The sequence below is a fragment of the Zalophus californianus genome, chromosome 1 (assembly GCF_009762305.2).
Source record: "Zalophus californianus isolate mZalCal1 chromosome 1, mZalCal1.pri.v2, whole genome shotgun sequence".
Lineage (NCBI taxonomy): Eukaryota > Metazoa > Chordata > Mammalia > Carnivora > Otariidae > Zalophus > Zalophus californianus.
The window spans coordinates 870,359-898,298 of NC_045595.1; the positions used below are offsets into that span (position 1 = coordinate 870,359).

The 27,940-nt window shown below is 64.6% G+C and overlaps 2 protein-coding genes across 9 annotated transcripts; one reads left to right on the plus strand and one right to left on the minus strand.

Annotated features, from left to right (window-relative positions):
- Positions 1-974: 974 nt before the first annotated feature.
- APC2 (APC regulator of WNT signaling pathway 2) lies at positions 975-23,998 on the plus strand. 5 transcript variants are annotated; one of them, XM_027582066.2, is made up of 15 exons: positions 975-1,084; positions 7,098-7,256; positions 7,402-7,492; positions 7,620-7,800; positions 8,722-8,830; positions 8,923-9,039; positions 9,565-9,642; positions 9,808-9,906; positions 10,484-10,871; positions 11,307-11,402; positions 14,098-14,237; positions 14,707-14,784; positions 15,001-15,117; positions 15,432-15,646; positions 16,649-23,998. In XM_027582066.2, exons 1-15 carry the CDS (start codon positions 1,031-1,033, stop codon positions 21,600-21,602), a joined length of 6,876 nt encoding a protein of 2,291 aa, XP_027437867.2. In that variant the 5' UTR covers positions 975-1,030; the 3' UTR covers positions 21,603-23,998. The 5 variants fall into 5 exon arrangements, with proteins under 5 accessions (XP_027437867.2, XP_027437868.2, XP_027437869.2 ...); XM_027582067.2 differs by having other exon boundaries at positions 8,926-9,039; XM_027582068.2 differs by lacking the exon at positions 975-1,084 and adding an exon at positions 4,284-4,418.
- C1H19orf25 (chromosome 1 C19orf25 homolog) lies at positions 11,496-27,823 on the minus strand. 4 transcript variants are annotated; one of them, XM_027582086.2, is made up of 5 exons: positions 27,733-27,823; positions 27,340-27,471; positions 25,673-25,851; positions 14,356-14,556; positions 11,496-12,081 (listed from the first exon to the last, which is right to left on the minus strand). In XM_027582086.2, exons 2-4 carry the CDS (start codon positions 27,467-27,469, stop codon positions 14,374-14,376), a joined length of 492 nt encoding a protein of 163 aa, XP_027437887.1. In that variant the 5' UTR covers positions 27,470-27,471; positions 27,733-27,823; the 3' UTR covers positions 11,496-12,081; positions 14,356-14,373. The 4 variants fall into 4 exon arrangements, with proteins under 4 accessions (XP_027437887.1, XP_027437888.1, XP_027437886.1 ...); XM_027582087.2 differs by lacking the exon at positions 11,496-12,081 and adding an exon at positions 12,479-12,984; XM_027582085.2 differs by lacking the exon at positions 11,496-12,081 and adding an exon at positions 12,479-12,994.
- Between the last annotated feature and the right edge of the window lie 117 nt (positions 27,824-27,940).

A 27,940-nucleotide genomic window follows, 5' to 3' on the forward strand; every position in this document is an offset into this window, starting at 1 on the left:
GGACTTAACACAGTCCTAATAACGCTCCTCCGGGACTCCACTCCCCCTCCCACCCTCATCCCTCCTGGACCGACACAGTGCCCTCCGCCCTGTTCTCCCCGCTGCCGCCAGGGGGCGCTGGTGAGCACCGAGTCGGGCCGGTCCGTGCTCCGCGCGCAGCCCTGTAGGGCTCCCAGGTCCCTCGAGTCAGGGCGCAAGGCCTCCCACGTCCACGGGACCCTGCACGACCCCTCCCCCACACACCTCATCCCCGCCTGCCTCCTCTGTTCGCGCTGGCTGGTCCTTGTACCGGGACGCCCTTCGTCGGGTCTATCAAGTGCCCTTCCCCGCAGCCTTCCACGCCCCCACCGCCCTGCTGTTTTCCGCGCTCACCGCTAGCCAACTTACTGTCATTCCCTCTCCTCCCAGTGTCCGTTTCCCTCGACCAGGGTTTTGACCGTTGCACACAGCAGGTGCTCGATAGATACTGGTTAAATGACTTCAATGGATGTCTGTCTAGGTGTAGTGTGGGCCAACAAGCCCCCTCCGTACCCAGCGCCCAGCTCAGAGTCCGGCAAACAGGAGGCGTGCGGCAAATGTTCGCTGAATGACTAGTGGACTGAGGCGCGCAGCCCGAGCTTGGCTGCTGCGGGCCCACTGTCCCAGCGGTCAGCCGACTGCGGCCGCAGGGCGGCGCCTCCCTCCATCCTTCAGAAGCTCCATTCTCCTTGGGACCCCTCGCGCTAAGGGTTCCCAGTCCCCCGGTGAGCCCCTCCCCGCTCTTCCTCCGCCCCCACCCCTCTCCAGTCTCCCACCTTCCCCTTCCGAGTCCTCAGTCCCGCGAGACTCCCTCCCCCCGCCTCCGGCGAAGTCCCGCAGACCCGCTCGTTGGTCGCCCCCCCTGCCCAGGAGTCCCCGCCCCGGCCCCGCGGAGCGGGCCCTCCCCGCAGTCCCTCCGCGCAGGCGCAGGGAGTCTCGGCCGTGCCTCCCCCCCCTCTTACCCGAGCGGCCGAGGGCGGGGCGCGGGCTGGTCCGGGGTGGCCGCGGCTCCATGGGGCTCTTGGGGCTGCTGAGCCTGCTGCACTCGGCCTTCTTCGGGGACCAGGTAGGGCGTGGGGGGGCGCTCCGATACTCGCACGATGCTTGACGGGTCTGGGGTCTCGCGCAGTTGCCGCGGAGACCGTTGCCAGGGAAACTGCCTCAGACTGCTCGCCTGGCTGGGAGCCCCTCCCCCGCGTCGCAGCGAATCCCCCACCCCGGGTCTGCGCAAGCGCGGCCTCGCCGGGCCCAGCTCCAGGTCTCCGAGGGAGACCCCCCCCCCGACCCCTCCCCATTGCGCGTACACAGAGAGGGGCTGGGGCGGGGGGACCGCGACGGGGGACCGTCCTGCCGAGGGTCCGTCCCGTACAAGGCGGGTAGGGGCCGGGCCACGCCCTGCACCTTTTACTGCCTCAGTTTCCCCTCTGGGCTCCCAGGGTAGGGCCGACTCCGACATTCACCGACGCTGAGGTTCATAGTATGCCTCCCACCGGGCCCGAGCTCTTTGCCGGCCTCTGTAATCGTTCTGAACCCTGCGGCTCTAACATCCCCAATTTAAGAGGAAACTGAGGCTGGGGGCGCAGCGAGGAGGCCAAGGTCACGTCTTCAGCAGGGCTGGGGCCTGAGCGCCGGGCGGAGGCGTCAGCCGAGGACCGGGCCTGGAGGCCGATGGGGGAGCTGTCCGCGGTGCTGACAGGACGCTCGCTCGCCCTCTTCCCGCCCGGGGAAACTGAGGCCCAGAATCCTGTCAGGCGACCCACCCCGGATCGGGTTTCCGGGGCACGACCCCAGCAATCCCCCATCTCCAATGGCAGCCCTTCCTCACCCTTCAGGGCCCTAGTCCGCGCTTCATCTCTGGTCGTATGACAACCTGGTGCCTTCCTGCTTCCTTCTGCCCCACCCCAGCTCTGAGTGGGGGGGGACACCTCAGGTTCTACCCCCAGCCCCTGGCATAGCGGAAGGTCGGTGGGAAAGGGCGGGGGCATCAAGTGGGGATTGACGCTGAGGTCAGGCTCAGAAGACTCAAAGACACTCTTGTGAGTGACCGTGTTGTGAGCTGGCCAGATGCTGGGATGGGGGTGGGGGCGGGGGGAAGGGACGGTCTCAGGCTGAGGGTGGGGATGAGCGAGCCCCATGAGTCAACTTTCTCCTTGAGAGCCCAGCAGCGGTAGGGAGCACAGAGGGTCCCAGGGAGGGTACCTGGGAAGGGCCCCCCACTAGGCCTGGGTACTGTACATTGGGGGGTCTCTTTCATTCCCCCAAGACTTGGACTGGGGTCCTGGGGTGCTGTGGGGTTTCCCAAGGCTCTGTGGTTCTTGAATTTCCAGTGATGCCTGAATGTGTGGCTCAAGAACTTAGAGGGTCAGGGATTTTTGAGGAGGAGGAGGGACAGGGGTGTCAGAGATATGATGTTCCAGAGGCTTGGGGACAAGGGCATCTTGCCCTGGGGTCTCAGTCCCACGTGCCCTCAGCCTTCCGGGCCCCAGGGCTGGTGAGGCTCATGAGTGAACTCCAGCAGGGTGCTTCCTGGCTTCAGCCTTAGTGTCCTCATATGTATGAGGACAAGGCTGGCCATCAGACCACTCTAAGATTATGCCTGAGAGGGGCCCTGGGAGCGGTGACCTCTGAGACTGGGGGGGGGGGGAGGTAAGACGTAGTTCTCTGCGGGCAAGGATTCTCCAACCCACCTCCCAGTTGACAAAACAAGAAAGTGAGGCCGGAGAGAGAGAGGCCCAAGCTCGTGCAGGGGAATCAAGGTAGAACTAAAGCTGGGGCCCTGGGCTCTGCCCTTTCCCCACCCCCATTCCAGCTTTGCCCATTCTGTCCTGCACTTTGTGGTCAGTTCAGCCCATGACTCCTCCAGGGGACTGCCCCTGCTCTAAACCCCTCACAACGACCTGATCCAGCCCCACCAGAAACCCACATCCCCTGAGAGGGCTTTGATCTCAGCTCCAGAAAGTGCACATGCTGTTCCTTCAGCCTGGAATGCTGTTCCCCTCCTTGCTTCCATGGCCAACTCTTATTCATCCTGAAGAGGCCAAGCACCTGTGTCCCTTTCTCTGTGCAGCCTTCCCAGCTTCCAGAAAGAGCCCCCTTGCCCATTGCACCCCGTCCTCAAGCCCCACAGGCTGGGGACTGCTGTGTCTGGCTCTGGAGGCTCCTCTCAGGGCCCCCAGCATTGCTAGCCCAGGACGGGCACACGGGACCTCCTGCAGTAAACCCAACAGAAAACAGTGTGGTCCGCGTGCCCTTGGCTGCCTGTCCCGTCGTTCCTTGCACCAGCCCTAAGTGAGGCTGCAGCCACCTCCCCATCTTACCGAGGGAAATCGTTCTCGAGGCAAACGATTCGCCCTGGCCTCCCAGCCAGGAAAGACAGAGGCAGGCCCCTTAAACCACGTCTCCTGGCCCAGAGCCTCCTTCGTCCTTCGGGCATGCATGTGTCTGGGCAGTAAGGCCTGGCGGCAGCTGCGACACTCCACCTCTGGGTTTTAAACCCTCAAGTGGCTCTGGGGACCCGTGGACTGATCCGAGACAGCTGGGACCTCAGGCCCCCGCCCTCCTCTCCCCTTCTGTGAGGGTGAAATAGGAGCGTGATGAGAGACAGAGACACAGGGAGACAGAGATTGAAAGAAACCAAGCGACGTGGGGGTGGACAGGAGTCATGGCAGATGCCCACGGAGAAGCTCTGCCAGGGAGACAGAGAAATGCCAGGGTCCCAAGTGCTTCGCAGCATGCCCGCCCATCCCCCATGCTCAGCCTTTCACGCCAGCCATGACCCTCCCTGGTGGCAGGAAGATGCGGGGGTGGGGGGTCCAGCCTGGATCCTCAGACCTGCCCCGCCCTCACCCATCTGCACAAGGCCTGGCTGGATCCGTGGGGAGGGGCTGGCCTGGCTCCTGCCCCCCACCCCCCAAATTCTGATGTAACATCCAAGACTGGATGTTTTACTCTCAAAATCTCTGGATCCAGCCGCGGGAGGTTCTTAAGACTCCGGAGCGGGTGTGGCGGGGGAGGCACGGGGTCCTAGACCTCGGGGCGCCCCCGTCTCTTGGAGGAGGTTCACCCCCCCTTATCTGCACACACAGTCCCTGAACCCGCCCGGAGGCGCGACGTCCCGCGGCCGCCGCTGGGCCCCGCCCTGGGTCCGCCATTGGCTGTTGCCATGGCACCAGTCCGTCTTCCCGCGCCGCCATTGGCCGCGGCGCCTGCATCCCGCATCCCGCATCCTCCCCCGCTCGCTCGCGGTGGTCTCGCCCAGCTCCAGGAGCGGCTGCGCCGCCTGGCCAGGCCGGGACCGGGCTTTGTCCGCCCCAGAGCCCTCTGCCTGCGCCGCCGAGACCCCGGAGCCCCGGAGCCCACGCCCCGCGGCGCCCCCGACAGTCCAGCCCGAGTAAGACAAAGTAAGCGGCGCGCTTCCCTGGGTGGAGGGCAGGGGGCACGTCCTCCGCCTCTGCTGGGGGCCTCCATCCCCTCCTCTGCTTCACCTGTCAGCACACACTCCGGAGCCTCCGTTCCTCCAGGGTGGAGCCGGAAGGGAAACTGAGAGCCGGGGAGGGGGGCGCCTGCATCGCTGCTGCTACCCGCACGCACACACCCACTCACGGCGTTCAACCGTCGGGTGTCCCACAGTCTGCGGGCAGGCCTGCTGTGTGCTTCGGGGGTAGTGCTACACCTCTCTGGGCAACCGTTTCCCTCTCTGGAAAGTGGGGTTCGCGTCGAAGGAAGGAGAAGGAAGGGCCTCTTTGGGCCACATATATGCCATCCTCCCCTGAAATTCGGCCACTCACTGCTCGCTCAGACCGACCCCCCCAGCTATTGGTGCTTTCCCTTCTGCAATGGAGAGCTCCCAAGGAGGCTCCCGGGAGTCCCCAGGTGCAACCTGGGGTTGAGGGGCAGGCAGGAGGGCTTCCTGGAGGAAGCTGCACCTTGAGGGATGGCAGGAATCGGGAAGGGTGGTCCAGGTGGGAAACTGCACGTCCAGGGGCCTGGCTGAAGAGCACTGCTGTGTGGCTGCAGGTGGATGTGGAGGAACCAGGTCTTATCTTGAGGGCATTGGGGAGCCATGGGAAGTATTGGAGCAGGGGAGGGATGGAGTCCAACCAGTGACTTTCAGAGCTTCCTTCTGGCTGTGCATGAGGAGTGGACTGCGGGAGGCCAGCGAGGCTGTGCTGATGGGAGGGGTGTGGGGAGCTGGGGAAGAGAGGGTCCAGCTGGGCAAAGCTTGAGGGGCTGGTGGGAGTGTGGAGCTGGGGACTCGGGCTGGAATGAGGGGGGATTCTGGTGGGTGGCCCTGCTGCCAAGCTCAGGCTGATGAAGATGCAGGGGGAGTGAAGGTATCCCAGGCTCAGCCTGGAACATCCACGAAGACACCCAGGAGGGAAACGGGGGGTGGGAGGCGGCCCTGGGTGGGGCGCAGGGAGGGGGCCTAGGTTGGTTGAGGGGCTGGCAGGGGTGTGCAGGGGGTGTCATGCCTCACCTAGTGCTTTCCTCTGGCCGGGCACGGCCTGGGAGCCTCAGCCAGGACACAGCTCCAGTCCGGGGATCTTGCCACAAGCCCAGGCATGACTCCCAGCTCTGGGACCCCTGACAGAGCCTTGGCTGGGATCACTATTCGGGTGGGAGGCGAAGGCTCTGGTGCCCAGGCAGCTGGCCTTCCCCGAAACACTGTCTCCCATTCTGACTGTCCCACCCGCCCTGTGACTTCTGGTTTGCTCCACGACCACTCCCATGCCTGACCCTCTCATCAGCCTTCAGGATGGGGCCGGCACACCGAGTTCTTCTCGTGGCTCAGATGGGCAAACTGAGGCCAGAAAGCACCACCTGGCCTCCCGAGTACTTCCAGTGCCGGGGTCCAGTCATGCCTTCTGTGGCCCCCTGGCCTCACTTCCTTCCTCTGAGCACAGCCTAATGGTGGTCCCTGAGGCTCAGGACTGTGGCCAGGAAGTCAGATGACAGGGCCAGGCACACAGTAGGTCCTCCGATGGGTTAGGATGCCCTGACCCCGTCTCCCCACCCTTACACCGGGCCCAGTGTGCCCTTGGTGACCCCAGGGTGGGAGGGTTCTGTGGGTAGGAGCACAGGGACAACACTGAGTGAGCAAGTGAGCGAATGCATGTGGCCAGGTGAGGGGGGCAGTAAGCACCTCCCTGGGGACAAGGGAGGGCCGGCTGATTTGGGGAGGGGGCTCCTAGGAAGGAGGTGGAGGAGAGGATGGGCTGCCATTGGTGGGCCTCAGACAAAGGCGGAGGGAGGGGGCGAGTGCTGATGGGAAGGGAACAAAGAGGGAAGGGGGGCGGGGAGGTGGGACAGCTCTGGGGAGGGCCTAGCCAAGAGAGGCGGGGCCGCCAGCCAGCTGGACAGAGGGAGGAGGCTGGGCCAGAGTGAGAAAGGACCGCCACACACAAAGAAGGGGTGGCGGTGGCAGAGCCCAGGAGATGGGGCATGGGGCAGCCGGGGCCGCAGGGGCTGGGGGAAGGCTGACCGGAGGGGGGCCAGGCCAGGCAGGTAGCTGCTCCAGCTCCAGCTGTTGGTGGAGGGGGGGTGGGGGCGGGGCATCCAATCTTAGCCCCCCAGGGTGACTGTGATGGGCTTGGGTCTGTCTGTCCAGCTGTCCAGCTGTCCAGCTGTGGGGGTCCCACCATCAGTCTGGCCATTGCTCTCTGAGCTGCTTTTTGTTGGCAGGCACAGCATTTTTATTGTCCCCCCGTTGGGCCAGCAGGTGGTCTGTCCAGGTGGTCTGCCCAGGACCTCTGGGCAGCTGCGTTTCTGTGGGGCAGGGCCTTGGCTGTCAGCATGTGTGTCTGGGAGCCCAGCAGTGAGGACGGCCATGCATTTGTGTCTGCTGGTCAGCTGCACGTTTGGGCCATGTGTCTCGACGTCCATCCCATGGCTCTGCCCACATCTGTCACCATCTGTCTCTCCACTGGCCATGCCGCATGTGTCCGGGGCCAGCCCTGCAGCGGTCCACACCAGGCATTCCTGCTGGGACTCACCCCAGGACTGGATGGGAGGGCTGGGACTTCAATCAGGGGCCAGCCCTCCCTAGACCCTTGGGTGAACCTTCTGACCTGTGGCCCCAGGCGCTGCAGGAGCTGAAGATGGCGAGCTCTGTGGCACCCTACGAGCAGCTGGTGCGGCAGGTGGAGGCCTTGAAGGCCGAGAACAGTCACCTGAGGCAGGAGCTGCAGGACAATTCCAGCCACCTGTCCAAGCTAGAGACGGAGACATCCGGCATGAAGGTGCGCGTGGGGCTGGGGCTGCGGCTACAGGCACAAACACCAGGGGTCGGACCTAGAGGCCGGCCGGCCTGGCCGGGGCATCTCAGGGTGGGGGGTGGCCCCGCGCAGCCCAGGCAGTGGGCTTATGCTCCCGCCCCCGCCTTAGGAGGTCCTGAAGCACTTACAAGGCAAGCTGGAACAGGAGGCTGGAGTGCTGGTGTCTTTGGGGCAGACCGAGGTCCTGGAGCAGCTGAAAGGTGAGGGCCCTGCCTGGGGGCCCCCTCTGCACACTGGGGTGATCTCCAGCTTGCCCCCAGAGGGAGCTGGGAGGAGGAGGGGCAGGAAGGGGCACTGACCTCGCCCTCTCCCTCCATGCCCATACAGCCCTGCAGATGGACATCACCAGCCTGTACAACCTCAAGTTCCAGCCCCCAGCCCTAGGCCCCGAGCCCACTGCGCGGACCCCCGAAGAAAGTCCCGTCCACGGCTCTGGGCCCTCTAAGGACAGTTTTGGGGAGCTGAGCCGGGCTACCATCCGGCTGCTGGAGGAACTGGACCGGGAACGGTGAGAGACCCCGGGCGGCGGGAAGCCCCGCCCTCAGCCGGCCCCGCCCCCGCTACCCCGGGCCCCTGACTGGCCCACAGGCATGTGTCCCACCCACCTCCTGAGTCGACCCGGCCCACACCCGCTGCTTGTGGCGCGGCTTCCCCTTTTCCGGGTCCAGTGGACTCTGGAGGACAAAGAGGAAGGCTCCTGGGAGATATCCTCAGGGGTCCCCAGTATGCAGGCTTCACCAGGGACAGGGCTGTGTCCATTGCCAGGGTCAGGACTGGAGCCAGAAGGGTTCAAGGCAGGCTTTGTGGAGAGAGGGGCTGTGGCCCAGGAAACCGGGGCCCGTGGCCAGCAGAGGAAAGCAGGCCTCGGGCGCCCAGCTCCGCTCAGCTGGGTTGTGTGGGGTCGGATGGGGCAGTTCAGGAGCGGCTTGGAGTCCTGTCCGTGCTGTGCTGTGGGACCTCAAGCGAGTCTCCTAACCCCTACCAGCCTCAGACTTCTGCCCTGTAATTATATGGAACATAGGCAAAATTATTTAAAGTCAGTAAGCTTTTATTTAAAGGGAAAAAAAAAAAAAGACACAGAGCCTAACCATGGAGCTCTGTACAAGGGGAATAGCAGTGTCTCCCCACAGGGTTGTTTAGAGGGAGACTTGGGCCTGGAGCAACCTGAGCCTGACTTGGTCTTTGCAGGTTAGAGGGAGATTAGCAAGTGTGGGAGAGGTGTTGGGGGCAGAACAGCCCCCTCAGAGCCTTTCTCTGGGGACCAGAACTTATAAAGGAATTGCCTCTCTCCTTTGAATTAATTTTCTGCCCCCGACCCCAGTCCCTGAAACAAGTCTGAAACAAGTGATTACACATCAAGGCAAACACCGCATGCACGACGGCTCCCCCTCTGCGAGCTGCGCCCACCGACTCGCCCCCCCCCCCCCAGGTGCTTTCTGTTGAACGAGATCGAGAAGGAGGAGAAGGAGAAGCTCTGGTATTACTCACAGCTGCAGGGCCTGTCCAAGCGCCTGGACGAGCTCCCGCACGTGGAGACGGTGAGCGGCCGGGGCGGGGGGCGGGCGGGGGCCGGGAGTTGGGGGCCTCGGGCCCGGACGCGCCCTCACCGCGGCCCGCCCGCCCCTCCCAGCAGTTCTCGATGCAGATGGACCTGATCCGGCAGCAGCTGGAGTTCGAGGCCCAGCACATCCGCTCGCTGATGGAGGAGCGCTTCGGCACCTCGGACGAGATGGTGCAGCGGGCGCAGGTGAGGCGGTGGGCGGGGCCGGGCGCGGAGCCCGTGCGGGGAAGTTTGCATTACCCGGCGGGCAGGGACTGCCGTGGGCGGGGTCTGGCTCAGGTGGCGGAGCCAGAGCTTGAGCCCTTTGTGGGGTGGGGGGGCGGAGGGGGCTAAGGGCAGAGCCGGGCCCAGAGGGCAGAATCCGAGAAAGGTGGGGGCAGGGGGCGGACACTGGGCGGAACCGAGTCTGAGCGAGCTCCAGGGAAAAGATCAGGGAGTGGGCGGGGCCAAATAAGGGAGGGGGTGGGGTCAGTCTGGGTTGGGGTTGGACCATGGGTGGGGCCGGGACGTGGGCAGAGTCAGGTAACGGGGCGGGGTTTAGAGCGAATGGGGCCGTATAGAGGAATAGGTGGGATCAGAGCCAGGGGCGGGGCCAGAGCAGAGTCAGACGTCAAAGTGTGGTTTGGGCAGTGGGTGGGGTCATAGCAGAGAGTGGGCGGAGCCAGAGCCGGGGCGGGGTCAGCTGCAGCGTGCACCTTTCTCTGGGCTCAGATCCGCGCTTCGCGCCTGGAGCAAATCGATCAGGAACTGCTGTCCGCGCAGGACCGCGTGCAACAGACCGAGCCCCAGGTACTGGGAGGGGTGGAGCCAAGGCCCTGAGGTGGTGACGGGTCCAGGCAGGGCCCTGCCCGGGGTGCAGGAATGGGCCCGTAGCCCCCACCCACATCGTCTTGGTCTGGGCGCTTTGTGGGGTGCTCCCCAGTCGAACCCCCGGGCCTGGCGTTCTCCGTACAGGCCCTGCTGGCGGTGAAGTCAGTGTCGGTGGACGAGGACCCAGAGCCTGAGGTCCCCACGCACCCTGAGGACGGTGTCCCTCAGCCGGGCAACAGCAAGGTGAGAGGGTATCCAGGTTTGTTGGGGGCCAGGCGGGTGGGTTGAGGCGCGAGGGGTGTGGGTGGCCAGCTGGGTTGAGGTGCATGGTGAGATGGGTCCCTCCCGCGTCTCTGTCAGATGTGGGGGACCCTCCCTCCTCCATCTCATAAAGTGTCCTCAGGTGTGGAAGGGCGACCCTGGGTGGGGGTGTGTGCTGAGATTGGCAGGGCCAGCATGTGGTCTCAGGCCGGCAAGGTGGGTGGGGGATAGCTGTCCTGTGGGTGTGGGGGGGCACTCTACCCTAGACATAGGAGGTCACCCACAGGAGTACCCAGTGAGGGACGACAGGGTGGGCCCTCCAGAACTGCGGGCACTCAGTGCTGGCTGACGCCTCCCATCCACCTCCCCAGGTGTGTGCGCTGGCCCCCAGGAGGATGCAGGGCGAGGGGGCTGCGGCTGAGCAAGCGATTCTCTTGGGCGGGGTCACGGGACTCTCACTGTGTTTGGGCCGCTCACTGAGGGCGCGGGGCTGCCCCTGGCTGGGGTCTGGTGAGCTGGGCGGGGCTCCCCACCTTGACTCCATCCCCTGCCCTCCTAGGTGGAGGTGGTCTTCTGGCTGCTGTCCATGCTGGCGACGCGCGACCAGGAGGACACGGCCCGCACCCTGCTGGCGATGTCCAGCTCGCCAGAGAGCTGCGTGGCTATGCGCCGCTCGGGGTGCCTGCCGCTGCTGCTGCAGATCCTGCACGGCGCCGAGGCTGGCGCTGGGGGTCGGAACGGGAGCCCCGGGGCGCCGGGAGCCAAGGATGCGCGCATGCGCGCCAACGCGGCGCTGCATAACATTGTCTTCTCGCAGCCGGACCAGGGCCTGGCGCGTAAGGAGATGCGCGTCCTGCACGTGCTGGAGCAGATCCGGGCCTACTGTGAGACGTGCTGGGACTGGCTGCAGGCCAGGGACAGCGCCGACGGAGGCGGCAACGGCGGCGGTGAGCACGTGGGGGCTTCCGTGTGGCTGGGCCGGCGGTGAGCAGTGAGGGGGCCGCCTGTGTGCCGGGCACTGGCCGAGGCCTTCTGGGGACTTTGGCTAGGTCCCGGGGAACCCTTGCAAGCAGGATGCAGAGTTTGAGCCTCCTAGTTTTTACAGCTCATTACAAAGTTAATATATGACAAAAACGCTGCCAAAAGGTACTTAGCACCAGGCACTGCGTCATCTCCCTCTGCAATCCCGGGGGTGGGCAGCACCCTCTGTCCTGGCTTTGGACAGGTGTGGTAAGGCCGCCCTGCTCTGGGAGGCCCCCCATGTGCTCCGCGGGCAGCAGTTTGAAAAGCTCGGGGGTTCCTGCAGGCCTGTGGGGTGAAGGCAGGGAGGGGCAGGGACCCACCAGGAGCGGGAGGGCCCTGACCCGCCCCGTGGCCCACAGCCCCCGTCCCCATTGAGCCTCAGATCTGCCAGGCCACCTGTGCCGTGATGAAGCTGTCCTTTGATGAGGAATACCGCCGTGCCATGAACGAGCTGGGTGAGTGCCCCTCCCTCCTCCATGACCACACACTGCCTCCTGACGGGCGGGGTGGGGGTGGGGGGCTGCTGGCCCCCATTCCACCCAGGGCCGGCTTTTAGCCACCAAGGTGCTGGGGCTCAGAGAACAGCGAGGTGACTTTGCTGAGGAAGCCAAGAGTAAAGGTGAAAGACCCAATTTAATTCATGGAATCAGAGCCACAGGGTAGTGGGGGAGGGGGTTGGCCTTGTGAAATCTTAGGTTTGTGGGCATTACAAGTCTTATATCTCTTTCCATATACAAGTAATCAAAACATGGAAAAAAGAGCTAGCAAGGCTCAGACATCACATCCATATGCTCAATTTCACTGTCGTGATTTCAAAATGAGGTACACTTCTCACCCAGCAGGTGGTCAAAATGCCCAAAGGGTAGACCCCATTCCTGGGGTTGGCTGTGTGGAAGTGGGTGCTCGCGGCCCCCGGGGGGGGGCACCCGAGTGCAGGCGCTCTGGAGGGGCATTTGGCTACAGCAGATACTTTACGAATGTGCACACTTTTGAGGACCCCCCCCACCAGCTAGGAATTTACTGTCTGGAGGAAGCAAGCCACCCAGATAAAACCCCAAATCTGGAGACTGCGTGTGCCCAGTAGCTAGGAGTCGGTCGCAGGCAGCGGCGTCTTATCCTCCCTTTGAAGTTCTCCTGTCGTGGGGGGAAGAGGAGGAGGTGGTTTGGTCCGCTCTGTGCACAATATGCCTGCACACACGCGCCCCAGAACGCTGTCTAAACCCAGGAGGATTGAGTGCCCCTGGGCTGTGCTTCCCGCCAGCCGGTGTGAGGCCGCCATGGGGAATTTCCGTTGGCACTGTATTCCCCTCTGACCTTGAACACTTGGACTATGGACACACAGAATTTCATACGAAACTGGTTCTCAAAGTGTGGCCCAGGGACCCCTGAGGGTTCCTGAGGCCCTTCTAAGAGGTCCCCAAGGTCGCAGTTCTTTTGATAAGGACACAAGATGTGATTTGCATCTCCCACCCCGGTCTTCTCTTGGGCGTTTTCCAGACGCTCCTACTCTGAGGACCACTGGGGTGTATGTTCTGGGGTTTAAAAAGGCTTAATTTTAATTTCCAGCAGGGTGCATATGCACAGCTCTCACCCACAGGAACAGAGTCTCTTTGGGGGTCCTCAAAAATGTTTGGAGGATACAGGGGTCCTGAGGGCAGAACACTTGCATGCCGTGTCCGCCAGGACCCCTGGCTTGGTGGTCCCGCCCACAGCTGAGTTCACAGCACTGTCTGCCTGTTCTTTTTTTTTTTTTTTTAAGATTTTATTTATTTATTTGAGAGAGCGAGAATGAGAGAGAGAGAGCGCGCACATGAGGGGGGGAGGGTCAGAGGGAGAAGCAGGCTCCCCGCCGAGCAGGGAGCCCGATGCGGGACTCGATCCCGGGACTCCAGGACCATGACCTGAGCCGAAGGCAGTCGCCCAACCAACGGAGCCACCCAGGCGCCCTGTCTGCCTGTTCTTGTTCATGTCCTTCCTGTGGGTTTCCAGCAGCGGGGTTTCCACGTTCAGGAGTGTGAAAGGCCTTGGAAGCATTCCCTGAAATAACCTATAATTATGTAGTAAAATTTTTAGGGGTGCCCAGCTGGCTCAGTCAGTAGAGTGTGTGACTCTTAACCTGAGGGTCGTGAGTTCAAGCCCCATGTTGGGTGTAGAGCTTACTTATAAAGAAATTAAATTGTGGTAGAATATACATAAGATTCACCATCATAACCTGTGTCTCTAAGCTGTGTCCCTAAGCACACAGCTCAGCGGCATGAAGCACGCTCACTCGGTCCTGCAGCCACCCCCAGCCTCTGTCTCCAGAACGTTCCGTCTCCCCACACGGAGACTCTGCCCCCACCCCCTGCCCCAGCCCCGGCTCCCACTCTCTCCTCTCTGTGTGGACGGGACTCCTCTGGGGACCTCCTGGGAGTGGGGTCCTGCGGGATGTGTCCTTCTGGGTCTGGCTTATTTCACATAAATACCCTCGAGCAGAAAGTCTTTGGGGTCCACCATGCGGTAGCAGGTGTCAGAGCGTCTGCCTTTTCACGGCTGAGGAATGTTGCACTGTGGACGCACTGTCCACCTTTCAGCCGCTACGAGCCATGCTGTTTGAGCATGTGGCAGGTGTACTTTGGAAGTTTTTAGGTGTGTGCTGCTAACTTCCTGCCCCAGGGATGCTGGCATCGCCCCCATCATTGTTGCGATGGGGAGATGGTGGAGATGGGGCTTCTCATGCTTGTGTTGCTGCTGCGTTCCCTTCCCTCCATACTGACCATTTCCCCCGATTCGTTTTCCCCCACAGTAGCTCCTGAGCACGGGCCATCCACAGCCTGCCCTCTGTGGCTCATGATCTGGAGGGAATTCTCATGTGGGATGTTGGGGGACTTCCCTGAGAAAGTGACTTGAGCTGGGAGTAGAGACAGGAACCTGGGCAAATAGCAGGGAAGAGCATTCCGGGCAGAGGGAACAGCCGTGCAAAGGCCTGGGAGCTGACAAGGAGCCCTGGGGGCTGGGGAGGGGGACCTGAGCAGGGCAGGTGTGGGTGGGAGGGAGCAGAGGGCATCTGAGGCCGGGAAGAAGGCAGGTGGGTGGTTTGGGGTGCCGGGCAGTGGGCAGGGCCCCCCACCTGTCCGCAGCCGCGCCACGCCCCTCCCCGCACCCCCACAGGTGGGCTGCAGGCCGTAGCGGACTTGCTGCAGGTTGACTACGAGATGCACAAGATGACGCGGGACCCGCTTAACCTCGCCCTACGCCGATACGCTGGCATGACCCTCACCAACCTCACCTTTGGGGATGTCGCCAACAAGGTGCCTGGGGCTGGCCGGAGGGTGGGCAGGGTCAGCGCTCTCCCGGTCCGAGCCTCCCTCTCCCTCACCCCCGCCTCAAAACAGCCCTGAGAGGTGGAGACAGTTGTCCCCAACTTACAGGCAGGTAGGCTGAGGCTCAGAGAGGGCTGGTGAGGCCCAGAAGGCTTGTGTCTGGATGCAATCTGCCAGGCCACCATCCTGTCGGCTGCTCTGGGGCTGACGCTGCCGAGAATGGGGCCTCTGGACCAGGGGGCTGGGTGTCTGTGCTGATCTGGGCCTGTTTCCTCGATGGAGCAACAGGGTGACGGCTGTCCCTCCCCTGCAACACACAGCAGTGAGGGTGGGGGCTGGGCTCTAGCACATAGTAGGTGCTCAGTGAGCAGAGGAAGGAGCCTGACGGTAGGAGTGGTCTGCTGCATGCCCCCTGCCCTGCCTGGCATGACGCGACTTCCCTCTCTCACACCAACAGGCCACGCTGTGTGCCCGCCGGGGCTGCATGGAGGCCATTGTGGCCCAGCTGGCTTCCGAGAGCGAGGAGCTCCACCAGGTACCTGGCTGGCGTGGGCCGTGGCGCCAGGAACGCCCTGCAGGGTGTCCCACTGCCTGAGGCCTTTCTGCCAGCAAGGCGCCCTCTCCCCTGGGTATGGTGGGTCTCCAGTGAGGGGCGTCCCCTCCAGTCTGTCCCCAGCCCCTCCTGGCACAGGGGTGGAGGATGGGAGCCTGGGCCCTAGGTCCACTTTGCCCCTTCTCTGCCCCGGCCCAGGTGGTGTCCAGCATCCTGCGCAACCTGTCCTGGCGGGCCGACATCAACAGCAAGAAGGTGCTGAGGGAGGTCGGCAGCATGACTGCTCTGATGCAGTGTGTTCTGCGAGCCTCCAAGGTGCTCACCAGCTGGAGCTGGGGCTGGGGGCGGGGGGGGGTGCTCACCCCAGGTCACGGGAGGAGGGAGCGGCCAGGGCTGTTCAGTGCCAGCCACAGGGCAGGGAGAACTGCGTGGGGGGTGTGAGTTCCCCATCTCTGGGGGAAATCAAGCCAAACAGTGCACTGTGTAGCAGGTGGTCCACACCTGGGGCTTCCAATCCTGCATCTTGAGGTCCTTTGGGTGCCTTTCCTTCCAGCCTTTTGGGCACACGTTGACGGGGAGGGCGGAGTGGGCGGGGCTGACCCCCTCCTTCCCCCCTGCTCTGTGTCCAGGAGTCCACCCTGAAGAGCGTGCTCAGTGCCCTGTGGAACCTGTCAGCACACAGCACTGAGAACAAGGCGGCCATCTGCCAGGTGGACGGTGCGCTGGGCTTCCTGGTGAGCACACTGACCTACAAGTGCCAGAGCAACTCTCTGGCTATCATCGAGAGCGGCGGCGGCATCCTGCGCAACGTGTCCAGCCTCATCGCCACCCGGGAGGACTACAGGTCGGCCCTCCCAGCCCACGGCCGCGAGGAGGGGGTGGGGCGGGGGCGCAGTTCGCGGTTGGGAGGGCAGAGCCCCTCTGCTGCGAACCGAGGACAAGCCTTGCTCTGTGCTGAGAACGCACCGTCCCTCCTGGTCCCTAGGGACTAAATTTTTTAGTGTAAGTGTACTGCAAATCTTGTGTGGGGTATACTTATACTAAATTTTTTTTTTAAAGATTTTATTTATTTGAGAGAGAGAGATAATGAGAGAGAAAACACAAGAGGGGGGAGGGTCAGAGGGAGAAGCAGACTCCCCGCCGAGCAGGGAGCCCGATGTGGGGCTCGATCCGGGAACTCCGGGATCATGACCTGAGCCGAAGGCAGTCGCTTAACCAACTGAGCCACCCAGGCGCCCTACTTATACTAAATTTTAACCTAACTTATTAAGATACAAATATGTATTACTTTCTGAATGCTAATTATAAATACTTGTTCATTAAAATTTTTATAAATAGTATTAATACTCATCCCTTATCAAAATAAAGTATTATTTATTAGATGATAATTAGTAATGTTTTTGATGTAGGAAAATACATAACATGCATTTTTAGTGTAAGTATATCCCAAATATGGCATGGGCTATACTTGTGCTAAAGATTTTATTTATTAAAGTCAATAAAACATTTATTTACTAAGTAATACACTAATTAGCATTTTTAAAATTCTTAGCATTTTTAAAAACAGATAAGAGTTGCCTTCAGTGTAAGTATATCCGGAATATTACCAGATGTGGTTACGCTAAAATGAGATAAACTCAATTTTACATTAAAAGATAGTATTTATTATTTTAATATATATATTTTAGTAAATATGTATTCCGTTTTCTGAAATGCCAAGTTACTTTGGCGCCTTGTCTTGGTGTTTACTAAGTCTGGCCCCCTGTCCCCGCGGGCGGGCGGGCGGCGTGGGGTGGGGCAGGGCCGGCGCTGGCCTGACGCTCCCCCGCCCCCGCCCCCCCTGCAGACAGGTGCTGCGGGACCATAACTGCCTGCAGACGCTGCTCCAGCACCTGACGTCCCACAGCCTGACCATCGTGAGCAACGCCTGCGGCACGCTCTGGAACCTATCCGCCCGCAGCCCGCGCGACCAGGAGCTGCTGTGGGACCTGGGGGCCGTGGGCATGCTGCGCAACCTGGTGCACTCCAAGCACAAGATGATCGCCATGGGCAGCGCCGCCGCCCTGCGCAACCTGCTGGCGCACCGGCCGGCCAAGTACCAGACCACAGCCACGGCGGTCTCCCCCGGCGCGTGCGCGCCCAGCCTGTACGTGCGGAAGCAGCGGGCGCTGGAGGCCGAGCTGGACACGCGGCACCTGGCGCAGGCGCTCGACCACCTGGAGAAGCAGGGCCTGCCCGAGGCCGAGGCTGACGCCGCCTCCAAGAAGCCGCTGCCGTCCCTGCGGCACCTGGACGGGCTGGCCCGGGACTATGCCTCGGACTCGGGCTGCTTTGACGACGATGAGGCGCCCTCCCTGGCTGCGGCAGCCGCCACCGCGGAGCCTGCCAGCCCAGCCGTGCTGTCGCTCTTCCTGGGGAGCCCCTTCCTGCAAGGGCAGGCGCTGGCCCGCGCCCCGCCTGCCCGCCGCAGCGGCCCAGAGGCGGAGAAGGAGGCCAGCGGGGAGGTGGCCGTGGCGGCCAGGGCCAAGGCCAAGTTGGCACTGGCAGTGGCGCGGATAGACCGGCTGGTGGAGGACATCTCTGCCCTGCACACCTCATCTGACGACAGCTTCAGCCTGAGCTCTGGGGACCCCGGGCAGGAAGCGCCGCGCGAAGGCCGGGCCCAGTCCTGCTCCCCTTGCCGGCGGCCCGAGGGCAGGCGGCCGGAGCCTGGCAGCCGTGCCCACCCACTACTGCGGCTGAAGGCTGCCCACACCAGCCTCTCCAACGACAGTCTCAACAGCGGCAGCACCGGTGACGGGCGCTGTCCCCGCGAGCACACACGGCCCTGTCCACTGGCAGTGCTGGCCGAGCACCGCGAGGGGCCCCCGTGCAGCCAGGTGAGGCCCAGCCGGCTTGACCTCCATCTGCCAGGCAGCCAGGAGCCGGCATCCCGGGACAGCTCTGCCGCTGACGCCCGTGTGCGCACCATCAAGCTGTCGCCCACCTACCAGCATGTGCCGCTCTTCGAGGGCCACCCCAGGGCGGGCATGGGGCCCCTGGCCCCCGGAGCCCGGAAGCAGGCCTGGCTGCCCACGGACGGCCTGAGCAAGGTGCCAGAGAAGCTGGGAGCAGACACAGTGCCGCTCTGCCTGTCCCGCTGCAGCTCCCTGTCCTCACTGTCCTCGGCTGGCCGCCCAGGCCCCAGCGAGGCCGGGGACCTGGACAGTGACTCGTCGCTGGAGGGGCTGGAGGAGGCAGGACCCAGCAAGGCAGACCTGGATGGGGCGTGGCTCGGGCCCGGGGCCGCCTCCCTGCCCGTGGCCATCCCGGCACCCCAGCGGGGTCGGGGCCTGGGGGTCGAGGACACCACGCCATCTAGCTCCTCGGAGAACTGCGTGCAGGAGACGCCGCTGGTGCTGAGCCGCTGCAGCTCAGTGAGCTCCTTGAGCAGTTTCGAGAGCCCATCCATCGCCAGCTCTGTCCCCAGTGACCCGTGCAGTGGGCTGGGCAGCGGCACGGTCAGCCCCAGCGAGCTGCCCGACAGCCCCGGGCAGACCATGCCACCCAGCCGCAGCAAGACGCCCCCGCTGGTCCCCGTGCCCCCTGGCGAGCGCGAGAGCACCCAGTTCAGCTTGCAGTGGGAGAGCTATGTGAAGCGCTTCCTGGACATCGCGGACCGCCGCGAGCGCTGCCGGCTTCCGTCCGAGCTGGACGCGGGAAGCGTGCGCTTCACTGTGGAGAAGCCCGACGAGAACTTTTCGTGTGCTTCCAGCCTCAGTGCGCTGGCCCTGCACGAGCACTATGTGCAAAAGGACGTGGAGCTGCGGCTGCTGCCCCCGGCCTGCCCCGAGCGTGGCGGTGGCGGTGGCGGCCCTGGACTGCACTTTGCTGGGCACCGCCGGCGGGATGAGGCCGGTGGCTGCCTTGAGGGGCCAGCCGCTGCCGACCAGGAGCTGGAGCTGCTGCGTGAGTGCCTGGGGGCGGCGGTGCCCGCCCGGCTCCGCAAGGTTGCCTCGGCCCTGGTGCCCGGCCGCCGTGCGCTGCCCGTGCCCGTCTACATGCTGGTGCCTGCCCCCGCCCGGGTGGAAGACTCCTGCACCGACTCCGCTGAGGGCACACCTGTCACCTTCTCCAGTGCCACCTCACTCAGTGATGAGACACTGCAGGGACCTCCCAGGGACCCGCCTGGCGGGCATTCGGACAGGCAGAAGCCTGCAGGTCGTGAGGTCCCGGCCAGCCAGGCCACCGGCTATAGGCACAGGGCACGGGGTTCGGGCCGGAGCACGGAGCAGGCCCGGGGGGCAGGCACGAGCCGGGTGGGGCTGGAACTGCCCCTCCGCGGGCCCTCAAGCGCCTGCACGGACCGGGCCAGCCCCCGCCCCAGCCCTGCGCGCGGGGACGGGGCGCTGCAGTCACTGTGCCTCACGACACCCACCGAGGAGGCCGTGTACTGCTTCTACGACTCAGATGAGGAGCCCTCCGAGGCGGTGGTGCCCCCGCGGCGGGCGTCAGCCATCCCCCGTGCAGTAAAGAGAGAGCACCAGGCTGGCAGGAAGGAGGTGCAGGCCGTGCCCAAGGCCACACCCAAGGCCACGCAAGCCGCCCGCACCCAGCCCAGCCTCATCGCCGACGAGACGCCGCCGTGCTACTCCCTGAGCTCCTCCGCCAGCTCCCTCAGCGAGCCTGACCCTCCTGAGCCTCCGGCGCCCCTGGCCAGCCAGCCCCATGCTCCCCAGCCAGCGGCCAATAAGGTGCCAGGCACTGGGGGTGTGCGTAACGGCCCCCTGAGCCCGCGGGCGGAGACAGGCCTGCTCCGGCGCTGCGTTGGCTCCGCGGTGCCCAGGCGCCGGCTCCAGGCCTCAGGCCCACGGCGCCGCAAGCCCCAGGCTGCCCAGCCAGACAGGCGGCCGGCAGAGGCGCCCCGGGAGCGTGGGGACGAGGCGGCGAGCTCAGACCATGCCTCAGACCTGGACAGTGTCGAGTGGCGTGCCATCCAGGAGGGCGCCAACTCCATTGTCACGTGGCTGCACCAGGCGGCGGCGGCAGCCACCCACGAGGCCTCGTCTGGGTCTGACTCGATCCTGTCAGGATCCGGGCTGTCCGGGAGCTCCACCCTGCAGCCCCCTCTGCACAGGAAGGGACAGCGGCTGCAGGCGGGGAGCCAGGCAGTCAGCACCGCGAGACCAGAGAAACGGAACTCGACCCTGGCCCAGCACAGCACCAGTGGCCCCGAGAAGCTGCGCGGTGCTCAGAAGACCGCATGCAGGGTGCCAGCCGTGCTCCGGGGACGGACCGTGATCTATGTGCCCAGCCCGGCCCCCCGGGCCCAGCCCAGAGGCAACGCTGGCACCCGCGTGGCACCAAGGAAGATGGGACCCCCGAGTCCTGCGCAGCCAGCAGCCCCTGCCAAAACCCCCAGCCCCGGGCAGCAGCGGTCTCGAAGCCTGCACCGGCCAGGCAAGATCTCAGAGCTGGCGGCGCTGAGGCCTCCCCAGAGGAGCGCCACACCACCCGCCCGCCTGGCCAAGGCCCCCTCATCCGGCTCCTCCCCGGCGTCTCCGGCCTCCCAGCCCCCTACGAGGAGGCCGCCCCCAGGCACCCAGGCCGCAGGGCCTCTCCCCGGCCCCGGGGCATCTCTGGTGCCCCAAACACCCACACGGGCCCTGCTGTCCAAGCAGCACAAGACACAGAAGTCACCTGTGCGGATCCCCTTCATGCAGAGGCCAGCCAGGCGGGGGCCACCACCCCTGCCCAGGGCAGCCCCAGAGCCAGGCTCCCGGGGTCGGGCGGCAGCTGAAGGAAGCCCTGGCGCCCGAGGGGGCCGCCTGGGCCTGGTGCGCATGGCCTCTGCCCGCTCCAGCGGCAGCGAGTCCTCTGACCGCTCGGGTTTCCGGCGGCAGCTGACCTTTATCAAGGAGTCCCCGGGCCTGCTGCGCCGCCGCCGTTCGGAACTGTCCGCTCCCGAGGCTGCGCCCCCCGCCTCCCAGGGCGGCTCACCCCACCGCACTCGACCTGCGCTGCCCGCCGTCTTCCTCTGCTCCTCGCGCTGCGACGAGCTGCGGGCAGCCCCCCGGCAGGTTCCGGTCCCCCAGCGAGCCCCCGTGGCCAGGCCCAGTCCTAGTGAGCGGCTGGCCCGGCGCCCCAGCTCTGAGAGCCCGTCCCGCCTGCCTGTCCGCACCCCGGCCACCCGGCCCGAGACAGTCAAGCGCTACGCCTCCCTGCCGCACATCAGCGTGGCCCGCAGGCCCGACACAGCCGCCCCTGGGTCCACCACGGATGCTGCCCGCCGCAGCAGCGATGGCGAGGCCCGGCCACTGCCAAGGGTGGCGGCGCCGGGCACCACGTGGCGTCGCATCCGGGACGAGGACGTTCCACACATCCTGCGGAGCACGCTGCCCGCCACTGCCCTGCCACTGATGGGTGCCCCATCCGAGGAGGGCCCCAGCGGCCCCCCACAGCGCAAGACCAGCGATGCCGTGGTCCAGACGGAGGACTTTGCTGCCACTAAGACCAACTCCAGCACGTCTCCGAGCCTGGAAAGCAGGGGGCCCCCCCAGGCCCCAGTCAGCGGCCCCACTGCCCTCTCTGGCAGCGATGTGGACGGGCCCGGTCCCACCAAGGCGCCCACCTCTGCTCCCTTTGTTCATGAGGGCCTGGGGGTGGCTGCAGGGGGCTTTCCTGCCAGCCGGCACGGCTCCCCAAGCCGCTCAGCCCGTGTCTCCCCCTTCAACTATGTGCCCAGCCCCATGGTGGCAGCCACCACTGACTTGGCTACAGAGAAAGCCCCCACTGCTGCCCCCACCAGCCTCCTGGAATAGTGGCCAGGGCCGGCCTTCTAGAACATCCTTTCCTGGCCAAGGGCTGGTCTGGCGGCCTGGAGGGTGGTCCCACGGTCCATCTACCCACCAGAGCCCGTGCCCTTGGAGCCCCACTGCAGCCTGAATTGGCCTCACATCTCACGCATAGACGCTTGCTTCCGTGCTCTGGGGGCTCTGGAGGGAACGGGGCTGCCGGCTGGACCTCCAGTCCCAGCCTGGAGTGCGCACAGCGAGGCCTTCTGGCCTCAGCCTGGCCCCCATGCAGAGACCACCCTCCCAGCCTGAGCCGCCCTCTGCAGCATGCTCCAGGGCCCCGAGCTCCGCTGGGCCCAAGCCTCAGCAAGCCCTTCCCATGTCAGGAGCCGCAGGGAGGTGACAGAGCCCACCCAAGGTGGGGGATAGGGCTGGGGAGGGTGGCCCCATTAAGCAAGCGCCTGCCAGCTGGGGGCCAGCCTACGCTGGGACGAAGCCTGTAATTTTGGAGGCCCGGTAATTGGTTAATGATGACTTTGCGGGTTTGTTTGCCTTCTCATCCCCAGCTGGGGAGTGTGGGGGCAGGGAGTGGCCGAGCCCGACTCAAAGCCCCCGCCCCAGACAGCGCCGCCTAGGGAGTTGGAGCAGCCTGGACGAACAGGGACCGGCCGGTGCACCAGCGGCAGGCGCAGACAGAGCCTTGGATGGGGGAAGGAGGGCCCTGGAACTAGGCGCGGTGCAGTGGGAAGGGGCATCGCAGGGCGACCCTCGGGGGGGGGGTGCGTGCGGGTGCTGGGATGCCGCCAGGGTCTGCGGTGCACCCTGTGGGAGGAAGCGTGTGGAGGGACATTCCTGAAGGCGGCTGCCCGGCTTTTCAATTCCCTTCTCCTTCGCCACACACACCGTGCTGGGCTCCCCGGGCTCCGCCAGGCGCACCATCTCCTCCTCGGGACAGCACTGTAGCGGCGGGCGCGGGGGATGCTGGCCACCGGGTGCTAGAGTGTTGTTGCCCTGGAGCTGGAGGCGGACAGACGAGGGACAGCAAGCCCGGAGGCCTCACTTCTTCCCCTCCCCCCACCAGGCTGCTCAGGGTCCGTGCGCGCATGTGTTCGGGGTCGGCTCCAAGGGCACCTCCTTGCAGAAAGAGCCAACGACCTCTTTCCTGCGCACGGAGGCTCTGGGGAGAAGCTGCTCTCGGCAAGCGGATCTGCTGTGACAGCCGCCGTGCCACTCCCCGCCCGGAGCCGATGCTGTTAGAATAGACGGGACACGGCCACCCAAGTCCCTTCTCTGGAGGAGGTGCGCCGTGGCGAGGCCCACCTGCAGACACCACTGTCCCGCCCCATTACCCGAAGTGCTTCCTGTGGCTGACGGTCCTCACAGGAAACCCTTGTGAGCTGTGCTGATCCCAGACCCCACAGACACCCTGCTGCTGTCATGTTGCATCACCAACGCCCCGTCCCGTGCGACGGGAGCCGGGGCCCGGCCCAAGGGCAGGAGGCAGCGGAGGCAGTGACGGTGGCCGAGCCAGCTGCGAATGGCCACAGCCCGCCCCTGGGGACACACCAGAGTGTCTCAGACTCTTCTCAGAAACCACCAGCCCTGGTCCCCCTGTAGCCTGGAGGGACGGGACTGGGGCTCCTCCAAGCTCCTTTCTGGATTTGGGACTGCCAGACATCGTGCTTGCATCTCCACAGGGCAGGTGCTCCCCGCGACGGCCTGGTGGGGGGGAAGCAGCTGCGGATCTGTCACCAGCTCGTCCAGCCACAGGGGCCCACGGCTTCGTGCACTGTGAGACCCTGGGCAGTGCTTCCGCCGCTCTGTGCCTCAGTTTCCCCACGTGGGCCGTGGGGGGAACTCCCAGAGCTACCTCTTGGGCGAGTGGAGAGACCACCAGGCCCGGGGGAGAGACCTGTGCTTCGGGACCCTCCCTCGTTGCTGCCCCCGCCCATCTGGCCACGGGCATATCCTCTTCACAGGCAGGGCAGGAGGGCAGCTCCACCTTGGTGGCACCCAGGGGGCCCATGTCCCGTCCACGCCCGGCAGCCACTTTTGCCTTTCCCAGCCCCCTGTGTGGGGGCACAGCCACACCTCATCATCCAGCCTGCGCGGGCAGCGGGCGGCGGCAGGTGGCGGTCACCGACAATCAACCTGAGTCGGGAGCTGGACGCCTAAGGTCTCAGGACCCGAAGGACCAACCGAGCCACCCACCAAGGGAACCGTGAAGGGCTCATCTGCCTCTGGAGCACTCCTGGGGCAAGCCCGACAGGAACGCCTGGGAGCCCAGGCCTGTGACTTTGGACCCCGAGCCGGATGGACACCACCACTAGCGGGGTGCTGAATTTGGGGCTACCTGCTGGAGTGGCATTACCTCACCCCTGCTGCCCCCCACCCCTGTCACCTGGCTGGCGGCCACATGCCCCCCCAGCCCGAGCCTGGCCGTCTGCGTCCATCCCCCTGCGTCTCTGCTCGTCTCTGCAGCACTACAGGACATGTGTAAATACAGCCCCACCTGCCCCCACTAACCACAGAGCCATCGTCTGGCCAAAGGAACCCACGGAGCCAGGCGTCTTACGCGCACCTTTAATAAACCCAGCTGTCGAACCGCGCCCTGCTGTCTGTGGCTCTATTTCCAAGGGGCGCGGGTGGGGTGGGGCTGGGAGGGGCCTGGCCTCCGCCAGGAGGCAACACGCTAGGACACCTTTCAGAAATCCTCCTCGGGCAGATCCCTGGAGGCACAGCTGGAATGTGGCCTGGCCCCGGGACGGCAGCACAGCGAGGTCAGTGCGGGCGCCCCTGCCTGACCCCTGGTGGCAGGGGTGGGGGGGCTCCGGAGAGCAGACAGCACTTCAGAGCCAGGCAGTGCCCGGAGACCAGGGCCAAGCAGGGAGGGGCGAGGCGCCTCGCACCGGGCGGGCTGTTAGCAGCTGTGGAAGGGTGCTGATGCACAAGGGGGCCCAGCCTGGGCAGGACGGTCTTGGCGTCCACTGCCATCATGGGAGCCAAGCGTGAGCTTTCTGTACACTTGTGCCCCCAGGCCTCCTTTCTGGTTCCCGGTTTTGGGGTTCTCTCAGGATTAAGCAGACTCCCCTTCTTCAGGGAAAGAAAAACACCTCTGGGATGCCCCACCGTGCTGCCCCGGAGCTTCCAGGGACCCCAGGAGAGGGCAGTTCACAGAGGCACTGTGCAGGGGCCAGGTACAGAGCAGATTGCACCTGACGGGCTCAGTGGGGGCGCCCCCAAGCAGCCTGGCTTCTGTGATGCCTCTTGCAGCCACTGTTGCCCTGGTCTTCCGAAAGTCTGTCTTTTAGGGTGAAAAGCCCTTTTCAAGATCTGCTTCTATTCCGTGGTCCCCACACCCACCCACAGGCGAAGCTTGCCAGGATGGAGGCAGCCAGCAAGGGCTCGCGTGGGAGACAGGCCAGCTTGTCCTCGTGGAGCCCGGCCAGGAGCCCCGTGTGATGCAGTCCCACAGCTCCCAGGCCGGCCCCGCACCCCGACCGTGAACCTGCCCTGCGGGAGCACCCACACCTTAGGTCAGCGTGCTCAGGGTCCTCAGGGGCGGCACCCACCAGAGGCCCCATCTCACTATCTGGGCCCTGCCGGGCAACGGCTCCTCTCATAGCCACAGCCACTATGGCGGAGGGAACAGAACCCCCGGCCTCCTCGGGAATCGCGGGGCCCTGCAGTTCAGGCAGAGATGGACAGAGGCAGCAGAGTGGGTCCCACCAGCTCCGTCTATTGGGGACGACGCGGGGAAGCAGAGTCCGCAGAGGGAAGGAGAGGAGGGTGGACGGTCTGGCCCTCGGGTGCTGGGGACCCCACGTGAAGTCCTGTCTGGGCTCCACGGCCCCGGGGTGAGCAGCATCCACACCAGGTCCCGGGCCTGACCCCCAGAGAGGAGCTTGTGCCCGGCTGTGTCCCCAGGGCTCTCTGGGTACCAGGGCACACACACAGACCATGGGACCCGGGGGGCTTAAGCTGTGCCAGGTCAGGTGTCACGGGGAGCCGGGGGTGCCCTGCCCAGGGCAGGCAAGCAGGCAGACTGCTCAGCCCAAGGAGGCGGCCATGGCTCCTGGCAGCGCCACTTGCTTCACCTGGCTGACGTCTCGTTCCAGCTCCTCACCCGCTCGCCACAGCTCCTCACACTTCTGCTTCAGCCTATCGCCCGCCTGCTGCAGCCGCTGGTTCATGGCAACGTAGGCTCGGCTCCGCTGGTAGAGCTGTTCCCGCTGGGCCTCCGTGTCCTCTGCCCCCCCAGAGAGGCCTAGGGAGTCTGGGGGTGGGACACGGCGCACGGGTCAGGGAGGGGCGGGGAGATGACACAGCTTATCCCCTCAGCGAAGCACACCACTGGAGGGGACGGATCACTGAAAAAGCCTGGACCTGTGTCCTGAGGCCCTGCCTGGGTATGCGGCCTCCACTCCTGCAGAGGGCGGCGACCCCATGATGGAATCACAGAGCAGGCTGGCTCCCACCCGGCTCTGAGAGCCAGATGCTGCGTCGTGCCTCCCCAAACCTCCTCCCTGGCCGCGCAAGCTTGCGAAATCTAACAGGGAGGTGGCCCCGTTCCCCGTGCCCCTGCTTCCTAGAACAGCACAGGCCCAAGGAGGGCAGCGCAGGACAGCAAGGGCTGCAGGCCGCCCAGAGGCATGTCGAGATGCTCTCCACCCTGCCTGGTTCCCCGGTCTTTGATTTCAAGTCACTTTATCACCTGTGTCGGTACTAAGGAGGGACACAGGCCACACAACACACACGGTCGCAGGCAAGCTCCCCCTCTGCGGGCCCTCGCACAGCCCGGGCCTCAGTGTCCCCTCCCTGGGAATGCTGGTGGACACACTCCATGGGGCTGCCCCGTGCAACAGAACATTCCAGTCGGATACAGAGCCAGCCACCGGCCGTGAGGGGCTCTTGCGCACACGAAATACAGCCACATGGAGCAAAGCACCAAATTTTTCCTATTACTTTGTTTTTTTAAAATTCCCAAAGCATTTCTTAGCATCTCCGGTTTCCCAGACTAATGGTGCATGTCTCTTCCACCAGCGTAACCCGAGGGCGTGCGCTGTACTGTTGGCCCCAGTGCTCAGAACAGTAGCCCTGGCCAACAGAACAGTCTCTGTGAATGTTCGATGAATGAACACACGAACCCCACCAAGCAGAACACAAAATTCACCCGACAACTGTACGCCCAATGCTTCTGTCTTCAGAACCAGGGGTGGACGAAGGTTTCCCACAAAAGGCCGGGCATAAATATTTCGGCTTTGCACGGCTGGCCGTCCCAATGTGCCCTCTGCCACACGCCTCCAGGGCGGCTGCTGGGCATGCACGCCATAGGCATGGCTCTGTGCCCACTCGACCTCGTGGCCCTGAGACCCCAACTTCCTGCCATCTCCCTTGTCACCGCGCGTTCTCACCCCCGCAGGTGAAAATGAAAAATCCATTCTTTTTTCTTTAATCTCCACACCCAGCGCGGGGCTCGACCCCAAATCGAGTCGCAGGCTCCCGCGATTGAGCCGGCGGGGCCGGGAAATTGCTCTCTTAGCTGCCAGGCTGTACGAGAAGAGGCGGCGAGCGGGATTTGGCCGGGGTCGGGGGCCGATCCGTGCGCCCCCCTTCACAGGCGTGCAGAGCGAGCTCAGAAGCGGTAGGGACGGCGCTCGGAACCCCACGGCTTCACGGGACCTGCTGCCCGGGCTGGAGCTGGGGTGTGCTCCCCCCACCCCTCGTTGCTGGGGTCTCAGGGTCGTCCCTCCCCCGCTCTTACCTTCCAGGGCCAGCGCGGCGAAAACGGGGTCGTCGGAGGGCGCACCCCGCACGTCCTCCAGGATCTGCTCCACCGTGGGGGGCGCCGGGCGCGTGGGCAGCACCACTCGCTTCTTGGCCTTGGAACCCATCCCTGGAGGCGAGAGAAATGGGCGTTGACCGGGGCGTCCACCTCTCGGCCTTTTCCTGGGCCCTTCCTCCCGCCCAGCAAACTCCTACACACCCGCCGGAGCCCCGTTCCCGGGGAAGCCCGCCCCGCTCTGTCCCACCCCTTCGGGTTCGCTTCGCCTCTGGCCCTCCCAACGACCGAAACATGGGGCCAGGGGTTTCAGCGCCCGGCTCCATCTTTGCCTCAGTTTCCCTGTGAAAGCCTCGAGCGCACCCACCGCCTTACCCTGGCGCGCGTATAGACCCGCCAGCGCCGCTGAAAACCAGCTTCCGCTTCCGGTCGCAGCGCGGCCCCGCCTCCAGGCACTCGGGGCACACTTCCTGCCTCCTCCCGCTCCAGTGCGCCCCTCGTCGCGAGGCCACGCCCCCTTTTAAAGGGGCCGCGCCCGCGAGGCTTCCAGTGCCGTCAGACCGGACCGAGAAGTACGCGATCT

Bases quoted from the DNA above. Each gene is read 5' to 3' on its own strand.
- APC2 (XM_027582066.2), top strand. From the start codon at position 1,031: ATGGGGCTCTTGGGGCTGCTGAGCCTGCTGCACTCGGCCTTCTTCGGG. The intron at 1,085-7,097 runs GTAGGGCGTGGG...CTGTGGCCCCAG, and splicing joins CGGCCTTCTTCGGGGACCAG to GCGCTGCAGGAGCTGAAGAT. The intron at 8,831-8,922 runs GTGAGCGGCCGG...CGCCCCTCCCAG, and splicing joins AGCTCCCGCACGTGGAGACG to CAGTTCTCGATGCAGATGGA.
- C1H19orf25 (XM_027582086.2), bottom strand. From the start codon at position 27,469: ATGGGTTCCAAGGCCAAGAAGCGAGTGGTGCTGCCCACGCGCCCGGCG. The intron at 25,852-27,339 runs GTAAGAGCGGGG...TCCCACCCCCAG, and splicing joins CGCCGCGCTGGCCCTGGAAG to ACTCCCTAGGCCTCTCTGGG. The intron at 14,557-25,672 runs GTGAAGCAAGTG...TGTGTGTTGCAG, and splicing joins TGGAACGAGACGTCAGCCAG to GGGAGGGACAGCCGTCACCC.